This window comes from Muntiacus reevesi, chromosome 10 (assembly GCF_963930625.1).
Source record: "Muntiacus reevesi chromosome 10, mMunRee1.1, whole genome shotgun sequence".
In the NCBI taxonomy this organism is placed as follows: Eukaryota; Metazoa; Chordata; class Mammalia; order Artiodactyla; family Cervidae; genus Muntiacus; species Muntiacus reevesi.
In genome coordinates, this window is record NC_089258.1 from 13882465 (window position 1) to 13899936 (window position 17472).

Here is a 17472-nt window from a genome sequence, read left to right on the forward strand (position 1 = left end):
CTCTTGTTTTGAGGAACTTCGTAGATTTTATCTTCGTTGTACACCATTTTCAGAAATCATTGTATGAAAATTTATAATAGAGATTTTCACATATTTTAGTTTGAAACGGAATCTGAAAGATGACTTATTTAAGTTCTGTCTTGTGTCCTTTAGTCAGTTCCTTGTTCCTTAGGAAGAGTATCTGAATGGAAACAGTTTGCTGTCCCACCTGTGGACTTTGGGGGCACCTGAGAGTGTGTAGTATGGCGGGTGTGTTTTCTGAGAAGAGTAAAAAGAAGTTTGTAAGACTTTGGGGGACATCTTATTTAGAAGACCTTTTACATCTGCGGGATTACCTTTTTAACCCAAGGGGCAGAGGACAACTGCTGTCTCTTGACTGTGCCTCTATGCCGGAAAACGTGTGACTTTCAAAGGTCAGCCGCCCTGATTCTGGTTTGGACCCTGCTTGTGTTGAATTTCAGCCAGCGTACCGGAGAATTTGAGATTTTTCCTCCCTCCCCCATTTCTTCTGTTTTTGTTCAGTGTAAACAGTTCCTGCCGTAGTAACATAGACAAATATAGCAGAGAATGCTTTTCTGGAAGAAGAATGCTCCCTAAGCATTTTTTAACCATTTTTGGGAAGAATTGATCTTTCTGTGTATTTCAGACAAACTGAAAGAGAGGGAGGCCGTTGCTGTAAAGTGAAGTGACATCATATGTATTGCCCCCATTGATCCGCTTTTAGTCTCCAGCCAGGATAAAAGGAAATGGCATCAGGGAGGAAGCATGCTTCATTTAGGCACAGATCCCAGAGTGATAATGGGGTAATAATAGAACTCACGCCACTGTCATTGGGAGGCCGCATTAGTCCCAGGCTCACTCCCCGTCTGGAAGCCTCTCTGAGACTTCCTTCGTGTGCGGATGCAGCTCGCCAGCTGGGCTGCGAGGGGAGGTGCCCGCCTTTGCTTTTGGAGGGGTGCAGCCGTTGACATGGACATTTCTGTGCCCCGGGTTCTTGTGTTGGTCCCGCCTGTGGAAGGTCAGTAGTGAGATGCGTTTGGGAACAGTATCTGATCGAGGCTAGCTGCCCCTTTCAGAGTCCTGCTTGTGGAAGAAGTGGTGGAGGGGCCTCGGTTGTGTGGGTGGTCTTCAGGGAGCCAGGAGTGAGTGATGCTCCCCTGACAGCAGCAAGAGGCTGCGAGGCTTCGGAAAGAGTCAGGGTTTCTTTTCTTTGTGCTCCTTGTAGACTTGGAGGGTGGATTTGGAAAATCCATGTTTTCTTTCCAAGTGCCTGCGTAGAAACCCTTTAGAACTGTTCAGACTTGTGCGGCTTGCCTCAACCCTTAGGTTGACTGGGAAAAATTACAAGGTAGACTTCTCTTCTCTCTTTGTGCATTTCTGGGTAATTAGCAGTCATGGAATTCTCCATGTTTAGAGCAAGAATATAGACTTCTAAAATTCTTAACAAATCTCATTGTATTGATTTGACCTTCTTTGGTGTTTTATTTTCTGTGTTCGAGCTAAGTTTGCTAATGATGTAAAGTTCTCCATTTCAAGTACCCGCATGACTTTGGCACCCCATACCTATTTTGTCTGAATTTCTGAGGCAGATGCATTTTAAAAATACCAAGCTGGTTTCCATATGGAAAAAATAATAACCTCGTCATGAGTTCCTTGTTTGTGCAAGGGAGAGAACTTTCTATTCCTATCACTGTTGAACTGTGGGTGTGAGCACTACTAGACCCTCAGAAATAAAGGCAGGTTCTTTCTGTCATGTTAGAAGGGACTGCTTTCTCAGGAGATAATGCGCTGAAGCGAGCGCTTTGTTTTTCTTAATCACTCCATGGTGTGACTAGAGCCATGTCTGTCTCCACCCCGCTCCGTACTGCTGTATTAAACACAGTTGGCCTAGAAGTCATGTGAAATTTAATTTGATTTCCACGTGGGTGGGAGTGGAGTGACCCACACAGCATTTCCCAGTGCTGCTGTGCCAGCTGCCGGGGCGGGTGGCACCCTGCACTGCGTCTGAGCGCGACTGCTCGTGTGTGATATCTCTCAGTTGCTTTGCAAACATTTTAGTTTATTACTTAGTTCTTCTTTTTCATTATTGGGTGGCTTTATAGGGAGTAAATGTTTATTTTACAAAGAGAAACGTGCTGTATTAAAATGAGCGACTTACCGCATTTTTGCTTTAATATCCTCTTTTCCATCTTTAATCTTATGTGAAAATTATGTAATGTTTACTCACTCATTTGTGAGTGAAGGATACTGAATCAGTTTTGTTTTCTGTGTACTGAAATAGCATTTGATCATTGATTTGAAATACACCCCCCCCCCCCCCCAATTAGAAGAGTTACAGCTGAAAGCCAGATGGCTACAGGTTGTTTACTGAAAGTCATTTGCACAAGTCCATTCTGAAGAATTCTGCACATTATGGAGGAATGTTCTCCTTCTCTGTGGGTCCTTGGTGCCTCTGCCTGTCTCTGAACAAGCCGGTTCTTGCAACAGTCATGGGATGCCTTCGTGAAGGAGGGAGAGCTGGTGGGGTGTGTGCATGCCTACTCCTTACCTTTCTCCAATTAAAGTAAATTAAACTTAACAAACAACCACCAAGGCTTGACTCCCCTCCCTTCCATCTTGGCTGCCCATCTTAAGTCAGGGGGCTTGGTCTTAAGTAATTTTCCATTGTGTAAAATTAGGAGAGGACAGAAACTTGCAGTGATCCTCTTGGTTCTGTTTCTCTGTGCAGGTATGTATGAACTTCTTGTTTAGAAGGAAACTGTAAGAGAGGTGTAAGTGTGAATCCAGATATTTTGATAGGATCACATATTAGTAACTCTGACTTTGAACTGGAGTTGATTGGTTAAATCCAGTTAGGGTAAGTTGAAGACCAAGCTGGTCATCTTACCTAGGGTTTCTTTCCTCCCTGGGTCTCTATAGTCTAAACCAAATCCTCAACTGACAATAGGCCTCTTTGTAAGCTCAGGCATATAATAGGGAGATGCTTTTCTTTCTACTCCTTCCTTCTCTGTAATTCCGCAAATTGGCTGGGCTTGTTCCTGCTGTGTTTAGTTAGTGATTGAGGCCCCCACCCCCAGGTGATGGGTGTTCTGTGCTGTATCAGGCCGGGCCTTTCCCTAGAAGCTGTCTTCTTGCGTAGCTGTGGCTGCCCTGAATTGGCTGCCTGTGGAAGCACTGCTGATGAATTTTGAGAGTGCCCGTGGGGATGCAGGACTGGCCAGCGTTCTGACCCGACCTGGGGACGCCCCCCTCCCTGCCCCGGTACAGGCGGGTGGGCTGCTGCTGGGCGGGCCTCAGCCAGGCCACTGCAGTTGGGGGGCGGTGGAGGCACGTGGAGCCGCTTTGGAAAGGGATGTAGCCGTGGGGGGGACAGACGATTCTGAGGAGAAGAACAGACTCCGTGAGAAGGGTTCAGGTGCAGGAGTGCAGTCAGGGAGTGGTCGTAGGGGGGACTGAGGGTTAGACTCAGGGCTGGGGCTGAAGGTTTAGCCTCCACCAGAGAATAGCCCCTCTTGGAAGGTCCAGAGAGGGAGACTGCAGGGAGAGGGATGGGAAAGGGTGAGGGAGCCTGGGTGCCAGGTGCACACGGAGTCTCAGCTCTGCTTCCTGGTCAGCAATGCCAGGGGCTGGGTGAGACGCCTCCCTCTGCCCGGGGCCGTGAGGGCCCGATTGCCGAGCGCTCACGGTGTAAATGGTGTAAATGGTATGGATGCTCCCAGAAGCTGTGGTTCTGTACTTGGTCTGTTTATAAAACAGCAGGTTTAATAACAAGATATTAAAAGTAGCCTCATGTGCCTGAAACTGTAGAAAATGGAAAACTGGCTTTTTGGTACTAGTCATTATGTTGTAAATTGCTATCTTTAAAGCATCTTACAATCACAATAGTTTCAATGGAAGGAAACTAGTGTTCTTATGCATAACCTTACAGGGTCAGTGCTGAGTTGTAACCCTGTTTTTGCTGAAGCACCTTTTTTCTGTCAGCCTGAGAGAGGATCCACCTTTGACTCTTCAGCGGATGGAGTGATGTTATGAAATGAAAATAACCCAAGAATCAAGTGTTGTGCCTTTGTGTCCGTCTGTCTAGAGTGAAGTGGGGGTTTTATTAGACCTTAGAAAAGTGAGGTGAGAAAATAATAGGAAATGCTTTCTTTGTGGAATTACGTGGTAAATGTCATGTATGCGGTCTCTACTGGGTTTTCCTACAAGCACGTTTTGGAAAAGTGTGTGTGTGAATGGAGGTGGGAGGCAGAGGTGGAGTGCACACTTGGGGGCTGAAAGGTAAAGAGAGGATGGGGCAAAAACCAATAATTTTTTAAATTTCTTTTAGAGAACAAAATAGAGATTAAAATCCAGGTGTTCTTGTTAATATTCTGTTGCTATAGTAATTGACTTTCAGAACTGTAAATTTGGGTTAGTTGACAGGGATTGTCTGGGCATAGGCAGGAATGGAGAAAAGCTAAATGTCGAGAATAGTGGAATTTCATAGTAATTCTTTTAAAACTTTCATTTTAGAATAAATATTTTTTGGTTCCTACAAGATGCATCTTAAATTGATTTTTTTTTCTTTTGTCAATAGTTTGAGTTCTGCTCTGTGCTAGAGGCTGGTCTAGGAACTGTGGTAGAGTCAATAAGACAGATAGGTTCTTGGATTTCACAAGTATTGTTTCTTCACAGATTAGTTTGTGTTATTTTTGAACTATTAATATATAAAAACATCTTCCTTCTTTTGTCTTTAAATGGTAATGCCATTTTTACTTACCCTGTGTGAAAACTCAGGAATGTGAGTGACCTTGTGTAGTTGGGGTGGGTGGGTGTATGTATGTATATAATCATACATAACAACCTTTTTTTTTAATGGAATAGTAAACTTACAGTTTTTATAATGGATTATGAGACATGACTCTAGTTTCATTGCATGCTCTTTATTTCTTGGTGTACATTTGCAAGATTGATGTGCTAAAGAAGGAAATATGAAAGTTACTTCTTATTTCTTTTAAATTTTCATGTGTTTACCTATGATCAGATGGTTTCTTGAGTATTTGTCTAGGCTAAATGGCATTTTTTGGCATATACATCCTGTAAAGAAAAAGATCTATAAAACCATGGTAATGTTTTAAGATAAGCATAGTTTTTATCATTCATGGTGTGTATGTACATCGGCATCACATTGTACGTCTTAAAAAAAATTCATGGTGTACAACCTAAAAAAAAGATAAACACAGTTTTGATCTGCCCTTAAATGGAGAACTAACATGAAAACCTGTGGAAAGTAGGACTTGATCAGGCGCCAGAATGCAGTGTCTTTGGAGAAGCAGTGTAAACCTTGAGGTTTAACCAGAGTCAGGTCTCCAGTCTTCCCATGTTTCAGACAGCCACTGCGAGTGCCCAGGTTACCCTGGTTTGGCTGGCTTTGGTCTAAACATTTGGGTTTAATTTCTTGTAAGCTGAATGGCATCTTCACAGGCTGTGTGGTTTTGTCCTCAGCTTCTTCCAGACCAGCTGGTCTTGCTTCTGGAGCATCTCTTGGAGCAGAAGACTGTGACTCCGCGAACTCTGCAAAGCCTTGAGAGGACGTACCACCTTTCGGAGCAGGATGCCGAGGTAACAGGAACACCCTCAGAGTTTAAACCCTGGGCCCTCACCGCTGGTGAAGATGGGTGGGCCCAGTGTGTCCCGGACTATGGGAGCTGCTTCCCTGGCTGTGTGTACTCCAGTAGGGGCCTCTGATCATGGTCATTACCACGGTATTTTTAAGTCCTGAGTGTTCCCCCCTTTCCTCTTAAATTGTTAAGACAGACATAAGTCTCCTAAAGGAATGAGCAGACGGATGGAAGCTTTCTGAATTTTGAACTCGGCTGCATCATCGTGTGCATGTTGGTGGCGCCGTCCTGTTGCATATTAAGGAAACTTGGCTCAGACTTGCCGGAGCTTCTTGGTTGCATTCAGTTAGGACAGGAAGGGAGCCATGTGTAAAGGAAATGAAAACTAAATCTTAACAGCCGTGGTTTGAAAAGCAAAATTGGATGCTTGTGGGAAAGCAATATGATGTGGTCCTTAATATCTTTTAGCTTATTATGAAGACTGCAATGTGAATCCAAAGATGAGTTCCAGGGTTGTTTTTTTTTTTAATATAGAAAATAATAAATAATGTATTTAGTCATCTTAAATTAAAAAAAAAACACACAGAAAAATTCTCCTATATAAAACTCTTAAAAAGCAAACAGATTTGATTTGTGTTCATTTGAGAATAAATGAACGTTTGAAAGCTGTGCAGTCCAATATGGTAGCCATTAGCCCATGTAGCTCTTGGGCTATAAGTGTGAAATATGTGGGTACTGGAGACATAGTATCAGGAGAAGCAGAATGTCTCAGTAATTTCTTCTCATTGATTACCATGTCAGAATGATATTTGGGACATGTTGGATTAAATAAAATATTATTAAAATTATTTTCACAATTCTTAAGATGGAGTAAGTCAAGAAAAGCCTTCTCATTATTAGATTAAAAGGTAAGATCGGCATTTGTTATACATTTTAAAACCCTCACATAAATTCGGGAGTTAATTGAAAAACTCCAGTGGAACATATGTAGCTTTTTACCCATCTCAGCATAGATCAAACATGCAACTGTTGCTGTTTATTTCAGCTCTTATATTTTTGTTTATAGGAGATTCCAAATGCCAGCCTGTTATTTTTAATTAGTGTTTAAAAGAGGTTTCTATTTATAGGCATGAGGTTATGCTTTAATCAGGACTGAATACCGCTGAAATGCCAGGCCCCAGTGACGGATAGTGGGCAGACGAAGGCGGGAAGATCAAAGCAGGTGCCGGGCACCTGTCACTCCTCACCAGAAGCTGGGAGGTGGGGTCTCCCCCGTTCCTGTTGGCATAAACATAAAGCACATTGTGTTCTTAACTTACAGATCAGCTTTGTTGTTACATGTAACTTCATAAACCTTGAGAAATGTAGCCGGTTTTATTTTGGCTGCTTATTTTGTGTGTCAGACTGCAGTGTGATGTCCAAAGCCCGAGCAGTCTCTTCAGGCTTGACTCTTTGGTGTTGAGAGACTGGAGCCTGGTGGGGAGGCTTTGATTGGTTTAAGTAACTGGCATGGTCCATGCAGTTCACAGATCCTCACTCTGCCAGGCACAAGGGGTATAGCAATGGCAAGGGTCACCCTCAGTAGGTTGGGGTTCTTTGGAAAAACAGCTCATGAGTAAATGAACAGGATAGTTTGATATAAGAGCTACAGAGGAGGTTACCTGTGAAAGTGAGCTCAGAGTCTCTGGATAGAGTTCAGGAAAGGCCACAAGAAAAGGTGACAGTCAAGCCAGGACCTAGGGGCAAGAAGGAATTAGCCATACAAAGCCAGGGGGTCCAGGAGTGATTTCCATACAGAGCTGACAGCATGCAAAGGCGTGAACATGACCTGTGCTAGGATAGGGGTCAGCAAACTTTTTCTGTAAAGGAGCAGATTTTAATATTTCAGGCCATTACAGTTTCTGTCACAACTATTGAACTTTGCTGTTAACAGCTGCCATAGTATGTCAGCAAACAGAAGTGCCTGTGTTTCACTAAAGTTGTTTATGGACCCTGAAACTTGAATTTCATATAATTACCACATCTTAAGATAATTCTTTTTGTTACTGTTCCTTTTCGAAGCTATTCTAAAACATCCACAGCACTCTTAGCTGTGGGCTGGTTTGGCCTGCCCCATCCTGAAATTTGTTGACCCCTGCCCCAGGGCCAGTAGGATTGAGGTGAGGTCAGGGGTGGATAGGGACCGGATTAGGGCTGTAGGGCCCTGAGGCCTAGCATACCACTGCCTTGCCCCCTTCCCAGGCCCTCTGGGGCCCTGGCATCTAGTCAGTTACACTGACAGCGTGTCTCACTGTGAGGTTTCCTTGAAATGTCACTCAGAACCAGGAAAGCAATAGGATATTGGCCAACCAGGGTGTTTTCTAGAAACTTCATGAGTTACGTGTGATTTATTATGACACTGATTAGCAGGAATTTTGTTGACTAACCATCCCATCTGCCTTTACTTTAAGTGACAGGACATTTCATGGGAGAAGGAATTATTTGCTGGAAGAATGAGGATTCTGACTTTATTCTTGGTGCTTCTCCTTGACCAAGCATATAGTTCCTTTCAGTCATTATCAGGGCTTTTAAATGTGTAATACACAGCAGTCCTTCAAAACATGGCTGAAGGTGCTGGAGTGTGGTAGGTTGTGTGCGGAGCATCCCTATGGGAAATGGCTCCAAAGGTAATTTCCTGGCAAGGAAGCATGTGAGTTATGGAGCTGACACTATTCAGGGCGCTGCCACAGGCCCTAGGACCATGATGCTGAATTAGGTGTCTGTGCAGAAGACTTCAGCCCAGGACGGCCAGGGTGGGGTTGGGGAATGTCTAGCACAGAAGCAGGGCGTGCTCATGACAACAGCGGTTTTGCTCACATTTCCAGGAGGTATATAAAGCGCACCCTCTCCCGCCACTCCTTCTTGGACTAGCATTTCTCCTGAAAGCATAGGTGTGAGGTCACTTTTTGAGAAGGTGAGCCTGCTCTTTCCATAGCGCATTTAATCCCCTACTTGCCCAACGCTGCGAAACTCTCTCTTTGGTGGAGCAGCGTGTTGACGGACCAGACGTCTCCTGTGTGAGAAGCCTGTGCCGCCGTGCACCAGTCCTTCTGTTCAGTAGCTGCTTTATCTTCTTTGCTGTCACGCCCACTTGTCCCTTCCCTCCCCGCTTCTTTGGGTGGGTGGGCTGGTGCTGTCTCCCCGGGAAGTTTATTTTAATGACGATCCTTGTGTCGCTCAGTATTAGTGTTGGCTGTGTTGCTTCTGTTTCGGTTGTATCCACGGAATGTCCAGTCTGTTGGTCAGGATTTCTGGGTGTTGCAGCCAGGTTGATGCTCTTTGCCAGCCGTGGGCTTGTCAAGGGCACACTTATCCATGTTAGTGCCTCCTGTCCTCCGCGTGCTGCGTCATGTGGTGTGAGTACACGGGTCTGCCCTGCAGGGAGGGACACGTGTGTTCAGAATCTTAAAAGGAGACGTGCATGAGGGCACGTGCAATAAGCTGGGTACGGTGATGTGTGCCTTGCCTTGACACTCTTGTTGCCGCCTCTGAAAAGTGTGGCATTGGTGGGGGGACGTTTGCATTCCTTAGCCTAGAAAGTAGTACTGGCTACAGGAGTAGTTACCGTATTTTACCTCCTCAGTCAAAGAAACCTCTAGCCATATGCTGGGCTGCTTTAAACTAGGTCAGAAAATGAACTGAAAGGGAAACTTATCATAGAAATGCATTGTCTATAGTTTCTGAGCATATTGGTTCAAAGAGAGAACCCATAAAGGTTTTTTTTTTTAAAAACAACAATCAAGTTTTTGTGTTTTTAGATAATGTTATTTATTTCTGGCTGTTCTGGGTCTTCGTTGCTGCGGGGCTTTCTCTAGTTGCAGCGAGCAGGGGCTACTCTCCAGCTGTGGTGCGCGGGCTTCTCTTTGCGGCGGCTTCTCATGTGGAGCACGGACTCCGGGGAGCACGGGCTTCAGGAGCTGCAGCTCCCAGGCTCTAGAGCACTTGCTCAGCAGTTTGGCGCACAGACTTAGTTATGTTTCTGTGGGATCCCAGATCCGGCATCAAACCCCCGTCTCCTGCTTTGGCAGGTGGATTCTTCACCACTGAGCCACCAGGGAAGCCCCATAACGGTTTTAAAATACACAACTGATTCTTGAAACAAAAGGTATTTTCTAAGATCCCTTTTAAAATAATTTCCTGCCTGCTTTAGCAGGTCTCCTCAGCTGTTAAAAATAGCCTTTCCATGTTAACAAGGTGAGGCTCCATGCACCTCAGTTCTGTGTGACCTTTGTCCCCAAGAGCCCCACGGCTGACCTTGAAGCAACTTTATTTCCATAGTCTACAGTTCAACACTTCAAAACTGGGGCACCCCTCGGGTGAGTTTTCAGAAAATTCAGAAACAGCCACTCACTGTTTCATCTGGCTTGGATGGGAGTGGTGGGGTGTTAGAAAGTTCCCCCACAGTACCGTGCTCAACTCTGATGTATCGTTTGTAGGCTGAGCTAGAAAATTAATTTTCTGGGAGAGGTCATTATCAGCACCAGGTCATCCCCTCATTGTATTTGGGGAAACACTGTTTGTTGAAAGGAAAAGGCCCCCTGGGTTAGGTTGGGGTGGGAAGGAATGAGCACCATATCTCCATCTGCCCCTGACCCCAGCCTGTGTTCAGGGGTACCACTCTCCCAGATCTGTACCTGCTACTGGCAGAGACATCTTAGCAACAAGCTGGATGTGGCCACAGGTCCCCAACTGGCTGGGGGCCACCTGCAAATCACCCGTCCTCCTGGGCCCCGTTTTCCTAATCTGCACAGCAGTACCCGGACTAGTCTGCTGGCTGTCAGCCTTTTTGACCACAACTAACTGGCAAAAAAGGGCTTCACAGAACTACTTTTATGTTTGCTATTATTTCCTGTTTCATTTTCTTTAAACATGTGCATTATGATGCACAAATTGATTCTGTGACCCACTAATGCCAATACTTTGGCCTCCTGATGTGAAGAGCCAACTCTTTTCCAAAGACTCTGATGCCGGGAAGTCAGAAGAAGAGGGCAGCGGAGGATGAGATGGTCAGATTGCATCGCTGATGCAGTGGGCATGAGTTTGAGCAAACTCTGGGAAATAGTGGAGGACAGGGTTGCCTGGTGTGCTGCAGTCTGTGGGGTCACAAAGAGTCAGACACGACTGAGCGACTGAACAGCAACAAATGAGTTGCCGCCCACAGTTAAGAAAACAAGAGACAAGACGATCTCACAGTCTCCACCAGCTTTCCTGCCTCCTCCCTGCAGACTTGTGGCCAAGGTTCCTGAGCCTCCGCCTCCTCAGGATTAATATGGAGCCACAAATCCCCTCTTCATGGGATTGCTAACAACATGAGAGGTTTTGAAGTCATGTAAGATTCACATTCTCTTGTGAAATGGTCAAGTTTTGTTGTTGAGCTCAAACCACCTATATATTGTCTCTAATTTGTCAGGACTGGACGTGAGAAAGAGAAGAGAAGTAGAATCTACCCTCTGTTAGGGGCCCCTGAGCAGCATCTGGTCACAGAATCCTTAGCCTGGGGGCTTGTTAGCTTTTTCTGTGGTGGAGGTGCTTAGTCACTCAGTCGTGTCTGACACTCGTTGCAGCCCCATAGATTGTAGCCCGCCAGGCTCCTCTGTCCATGGAGGAGGCAGGAATTCTCCAGGCAGGAATATAGGAGTGGGTTGCCATGCCCTGCTCCAGGGGATCTTCCTAACCCAGGGATCGAACCCAGGTCTCTCACATTGCAGATGGATTCTTTACCGTCTCAGCCACCAGGGAAGCCTAAGAATACTGGAGTGGGTAGCCTATCCCTTCTCCAGGAGAACTTCCCAACCCAGGACTCGAACCAGGATCTTCTGCATTGCAGGTGGATTCTTTGCCAGCTGAGCTATCCAGGAATGGTGAACGGGGTTACTCTAAACCAGTTTCTCAGCCTTAGCATTACAGATACTTCAGAGGGGATAGTTCTCTGTTGGGGGGTGTCCTGTGCATTATATAATGTGTCACATCCCCAGCCCTTTTTCCTGAGATGCCAGTGGCAGTTCTCTTCCTTTCCTGTCCCACCCCTGTTTTGGAAATCAGAAATGTCACCAGAAGTTGCCAAATATCATCTGGCAGATACAGTCATCCTGGTTAAAGAACCATTGCTCTAAAGCAACTGACCACAAAAGGCAGTTTTTTCATCTCATCTAGCAAAGTGCCTGACAATTACAACACAGAGTGGAATAGCTTGAAGTTGGTTAACTATGTTTAGGGGCTGCCCTGAGCCAACTGTATTCTCTCAAGACTCCAAAGAATGTAACCTTGGGGGAGGTGAAAGCAGAGATGTCTCACATGGAAGAAAAAGAAGGAATTGCAAACTAGTGTAGTAGCAAGTAAATCTGAAGAAGCAGGGAGGACAAACCTGTTTGACCACTAGTGCCGAGAAAAAGCCAAGCCAGCATCTATCTGTCTACATTTTGCTCTTGCAAAGGACACTTTCAAGGTGGATTGCAAACAGAAAAACATCCAACCTTGTAGGCCCTTCCACCACCACTGCCTTTCCTCTGGGGAAAGAGCCCTTGAAAACCATGTAAACTGGCCACCTCCCTTTGCAGGGAGGGCGTGGATATTCATACTTCATCAATAGGAGAACTCATTGTTTATTTTAAAATACTACAGCCTTTCTTTGAAGTCTACAGGTGGAAGGTATGATTGAAGGCCCACAAAATTTTGACAGCTCTTATGCCCATTTCTGAATTTCATTTGTACCAAAAGCGTAGTTTCTATGAACTGAAAACATTCTGTGATCAACAGAGCTCTGGAGATGCATACTAAAGGGGCAGAGAATAAACCCCAGTCCAAGTTCGATGCCTGAAACAGGGCACTCAAAGTGGGTGCACCGGGATGATGCTGAGGGATAGGATGATGAGGGAGGCGGGAGGTTCAGGATGGAGGACACATGTATACCCATGACTGATTCAATGAATGCAAAAACCACCACAATACTGTAAACTAATTAGCCTCCAAATAAAATAAATACTTTTTTTTAAAAAAAAAAAAGGTTAGGTGAGTATCATGTGTTTGAAATCTAAGCCTGATGAGTAGCTATGACTCTGCCCACTCCCTTTATACTAAAATTCCTTCTGGTCACGGGGACCGGCTTCTGCACAGTGTTTGGGGTCCATTCCCAACCATGCAACTCGGCTCTTCCCTTCTGCCCTGGTGGTTTTTCCATAGCATTCTGGCTCCAAACTAAAGAGAACATTGCTATTTTGTTCTGACAGGAAGTTCAGAGGAGAGATCCGATGTGATCTTGGTGGGCTCTGTTGCCGCTTCAGGGTGCTCAGCAGTTTATAGTGAGTAAACTGCCGTGTGTCGGGCTGGCTGCCTCCTTCCCCTTGGTCCGCCTCGATGCGGGATCTAGTAGCACAGGAGCAGAACCCGGCCTTGCTGACGTCAGCCCTGTGATCGCGGCGGTGTGTGAGGGCAGCCTGCCGGGCTGGCGCCACGGCCCCGGCAGGACCCCCGGGCTCTGCAGGGTCGCCGAGGCCCCGGGGCTGTTCTGGGAGTCGTGCCAGAGCGCTGGCCCAGTCCCCTCGGTGGCTGCCTCTTCCTCCCGCTTGCCCTTTGGGAGTCTGTGCTGGGGGCCTCCCCAGGTCACCGCCCAGCAGTGTCAGGAGGCAGCCATCATGCGACAGAGCCCCAGGAGGCAGGTTCTCAGAGTGAACGTATAAAGAGGAGACCGTTGTGGAGAGGCCGAATGGTGTGGTGCAGTCAGCCAAGTGGTTTCCGGGGTCAGATACAGGGGGCAGGTGGAATGAGCTTCCGGAAAGGCGGGTTGACACCTGCCATAGCCAGCATCTGGCCGTTTGTCACAGTTTCTTCCCAGGGACAAGGGGTCTGGCTCCTCGGCTCTTTGACACCATCAGAGAGTCAAACACTGATGGATCTGAACTTTAAGATGTGAGCTAGAAGTACTGTGGCTTAATATTTTTTAAAATGCTAGAGCAGTGCTGGTGAGGGGCACAGCTGTCCTTTTGACACAGCGTTGTAATTTGTGGGTTTGGAGAGCTGGGCAGGATATGGGTGATAAAAGGGACTGGGCTGATTTTCCTTAGTTACTTTAGACATAGCGAGATTTTTAAACCATGTGCCTTTTATAATGTGAGAATAAACAAAGCTCTTACGTAATTCTTTAGTTATATTTGTGTATTTTTTTCTTTGTTGTATTTCATTTATGAGACATTTAATGTTTTAGAACATGTCTTCAAAGTCAGGAAGATATCTCTAGATATTTCTTCCTTGGAATTTTCTTTCTTATTCAATTCAGTGCCCCTAGAATTTTTCCATGGAAACCTTGTAACCAATCAGGTCTCAGTTGCTATATACAGTGATGAAAGAATTTTTGAAAACTGATCTCACATGACAAAGAAGTGTTTTTTGTTTTTTTTTTTAAATTAGTATTCCTCTCCTATTCCTGAGGCCAGAACCTGCATCTTACTTACACTTTGTGGCTAATGAGATGTTATTTAAAGAAAAAATGAGCCACTGGCATAATCTGCCTAATTTTTCTTTCAATTCAGTTCACTCAGTTGTGCCCGACTCTTTGTGACCCCGTGGACTGCAACACGCCAGGCCTCCCTGTCCATCACCAACTCCCAAAGTTTACTCAGCCTCATGTCCATCGAGTCGGTGATGCCATTCAACCGTCTCATCCTCTGTCGTCCCCTTCTCCCCCACCTTCAATCTCTTCCAGCATCAAGGTCTTTTCAGATGAGTCAGTTCATCACATCAGGTAGCCAAAGTATTGGAGCTTCAGCTACAGCATCAGCCCTTCCAATGAATATTCAGGACTGATTTCCTTTAGGCTGGACTGGTTGGATCTCCTTGCAGTCCAAGGGACTCTCAAGAGTCTTCTCCGACACCACAGTTCAAAAGCATCAATTCTTTGGCACTCAGCTTTCTTTATAGTCCAACTCTCACTGGAAAAACTTTGACTAGATGAACCTTTTTTAAATAAACAATTATAATCGGTCATGACATTTAGAATTTATCTGTACATAAAAGAGGAAAAGGACATTTAAAGGAGGATATTTAGCTGTAGGTTTAGCCAGACTGTTATTTAAAAAGTTCCTGATCATTTAATTTGTTGCCATTGCTTCTTCCATTTAGCAACAGGGCCTGTTGTATAGATATTTGAAGGTTTAGGAGGTATTATCTACTCTTACTGTCTGTGTATGTTACCACCACCCCCCCAAGTCTGTCCAGATGATCTCAGAGGCAGAGATGCACACATTTTCTGGGTTATAAATAGCATTGCCCTGATGCTCTTCTTTCCAAAGCACTGCAAACCCAGCTCCTATTCCTGCTAATGGTGTTAAGAGTAAAATCAACGTGTGGGGTTTTATTGGTTTCCCTAGGTTCTTCATACCTGTGTCAGTGGTTTGTGTACTTTTGCGTTAGATTTCTGTAGTGAAATCCACACCTCCGGAAAGCGCACAGCCATCTGAGCACTGCCGTTCTCTTCCACAGTTACGCACGGAGCTGTCAGCCTGTGGAGCGCGCCTTAAAAGCCCCGGGACAGAGGGCTCACAGTGGCTTCCCAGACTGCTCTTCTTCCCTCGGGCCTTTCCCAAGCACCTCCCTTCGCTCTCTAGTTCCGTGGTACACCAGGCTTTGAAAGTTGGATTTCTCTGGCCTTCGAACTGTGGAACCTTCAGGCTGCAGATAGATTGCACCTTTCCTCAAGCTTGTGGGAGCCTCCTGAGCGTGGTCTCCGAGCCTGCCCTGCAGGGAGGTGGCGCTGCATAGATCCTGCAGGAGTCCCTGGCAGCTTACGCCTCTTAGAGGTGAATGTTTGTGCTGATGACTGATAGCAGAGAGAAAGCAATTGTATTGAATTCACATTGTTTTTAAAAAGTGAAAGCACCTCCACGGATGTGGTATGAAGGCATTTTTGGTTTGTCAGGGTATGAAATTTTAAAAATCAGTTTTATGGCGTGGCACTGAACATGACTTTTTAAGCTACTTGGTCTGCGTGTTGCTGTGCCACGTTGAACCACGTGGAATTGTGTTCGATCGACCAACTGATGGTGCCCGTCAGTGGGTAGAAGCAGATGCCCAGGCTGAGAGCATCGGAAGTCCACAGGCAGTGGGGAGAGCAGCCTGGAGCCAGGCCTGCCCCCGGGCTCCTCTGTCAGAGAGCAGCTAGTTTCCTCGGGTACCGTTTCCTGAGCCAGCCTTCCTCAGCTTGGCTCTGGTGGTGTTGTTCATAGCAAATATTTTGAGAAATAATTCACTTAACATATGATTCACCTGTTTCAAAATACACAGTTCAGTGGTTTTTAGTATGTTCGCAGACCTGTACAGCCATCACTACAGTGAGTTGTAGAATGTGTCTGTCATCCCCCAAAGAAACCCCATAGCCTTTAGCTGTCATTCCTGTCTCTCCCCCCATTCCAGGCGTTGGCAGCCACACTCGTCTCTCTGTGTCTGCAGATTTGCTTACTGGGGACTTCCGTGTAAATGGGATCACATACACCTTTTGTAAATGGCTTCTTTTCACTTAGCATACTATCTTCAGGAATCACCCGTGTTTTGCATGTATTGATACTTCATTTCTATCACCAAGTATTTTTTGATGGTATGGATAAGCCATGTCTGTTTAACCATTCATCAATTGATAGACATTTGGGTTTTTTGGCTGTTATATGTAATGCTGCTATGAACATTTGGGTGCAGTGTTGTGTGTAGACATAAGTTGTCACTTCTTTTGGGTCTTATACCTAAGAAGTGGAATTGCTGGTTTATAAGTCCATTTCTCTAACTTCCATTAGGAAGCTATTGGAAGAAGTAGCCATTAAGAAGAAGCGGGCAAGGGAGCGTTGAATTTTTTCATGGAACATGTGGTAGGGCTCGAAACCCCCTGAGCTTATTAGGCTGTCCCGTTCAGCAACTAGTGTCTTTTCCTCCTTTACCTCTCCGTCTGAGTGGCCTCTTCTCGGGGGTCTCCTGTCTATACCCCTGGGCCACCCCACTGCCCTCATTTCACCCTGTTATGTCCTATTGTGACATTTGTCACTAACATGAGTTTACTGAATTTTTCTTAGACTTTATACTGAACCATAAGCTCTAAGAGGGCAGGAGCTTGTCTCTTTTATTCACCAGGGCATCCTTAATACCCTAAACCTAGCTTTTGGAGAATGATGTTTCCTGGATCTCCAAGTATTATGCAATAGAGTGACTAGTATATGACACGATAAGGTGATTGGATAACTAAGGCTATAGGGAAACCCCTTCAAGAGAGACCAAACCTTTTTGGTAGACTTGATGTGGCCCATTGGAGTCGGTCACTTTGGCCCCTGAGGAAACGGAGAGAAGGTGCATGTGTCCCTTCAGAGCTTTTTAGAGGCAGTAACCCATGGTCACTGTTCTGCCAACAGTAGAAGTCTTTTCTCTTTTTCTTTTTTTTTTTTAAGCAAAGGCCATTTGTCAGATACTAATGAGGAAAGGAGGTGCAGTGTGTGATTTCCTGACAATCTAATTACACATTGGAATGTTGCCATTTTGATAGGGAGGAAGCTCAGTGAGGGAAGGCTCTGAGCTTTCCTGATAGCTCAGCTGGTAAAGAATCCGCCTGCAATGCAGGAGACCACGGTTCGATTCCTGGGTTGGGACAATCCACTGGAGAAGGGATAGGCTACCCACTCCAGTATTCTTGGGCTTCCCTTGTGACTTAACTGGGAATCTGCCTGCAATGCGGGAGACTTGGGTTCAATCCCTGGGTTGGGAAGATCCCCTGGAGAAGGGAAAGGCTACCCACTCTAGTATTCTGGCCTGGAAAATTCCATGGGCTGTATATAGTCCATGGGGTTGAAAGAGTCGGACACAG

At 45.7% G+C, this 17472-nt stretch overlaps 1 protein-coding gene across 9 annotated transcripts in view; it reads left to right on the plus strand.

Annotated features, from left to right (window-relative positions):
* AOPEP (aminopeptidase O (putative)) overlaps positions 1 to 17472 on the plus strand; it is a 392839-nt gene that overhangs the window by 361634 nt on the left and 13733 nt on the right. For 4 of the 9 annotated variants that reach the window (XM_065947315.1, XM_065947318.1, XM_065947314.1 and 1 more), the window contains exon 14: positions 5485 to 5601. The exons of 3 other annotated variants lie outside the window; for them this stretch is intronic. In XM_065947315.1, coding sequence (XP_065803387.1) covers positions 5485 to 5601 — 117 coding nt within the window. Of the gene's footprint in view, positions 1 to 5484; positions 5602 to 15113; positions 15431 to 17472 lie in introns of all 9 variants that reach the window. 2 more of the 9 variants (XR_010664620.1, XR_010664621.1) reach the window with 1 other exon arrangement.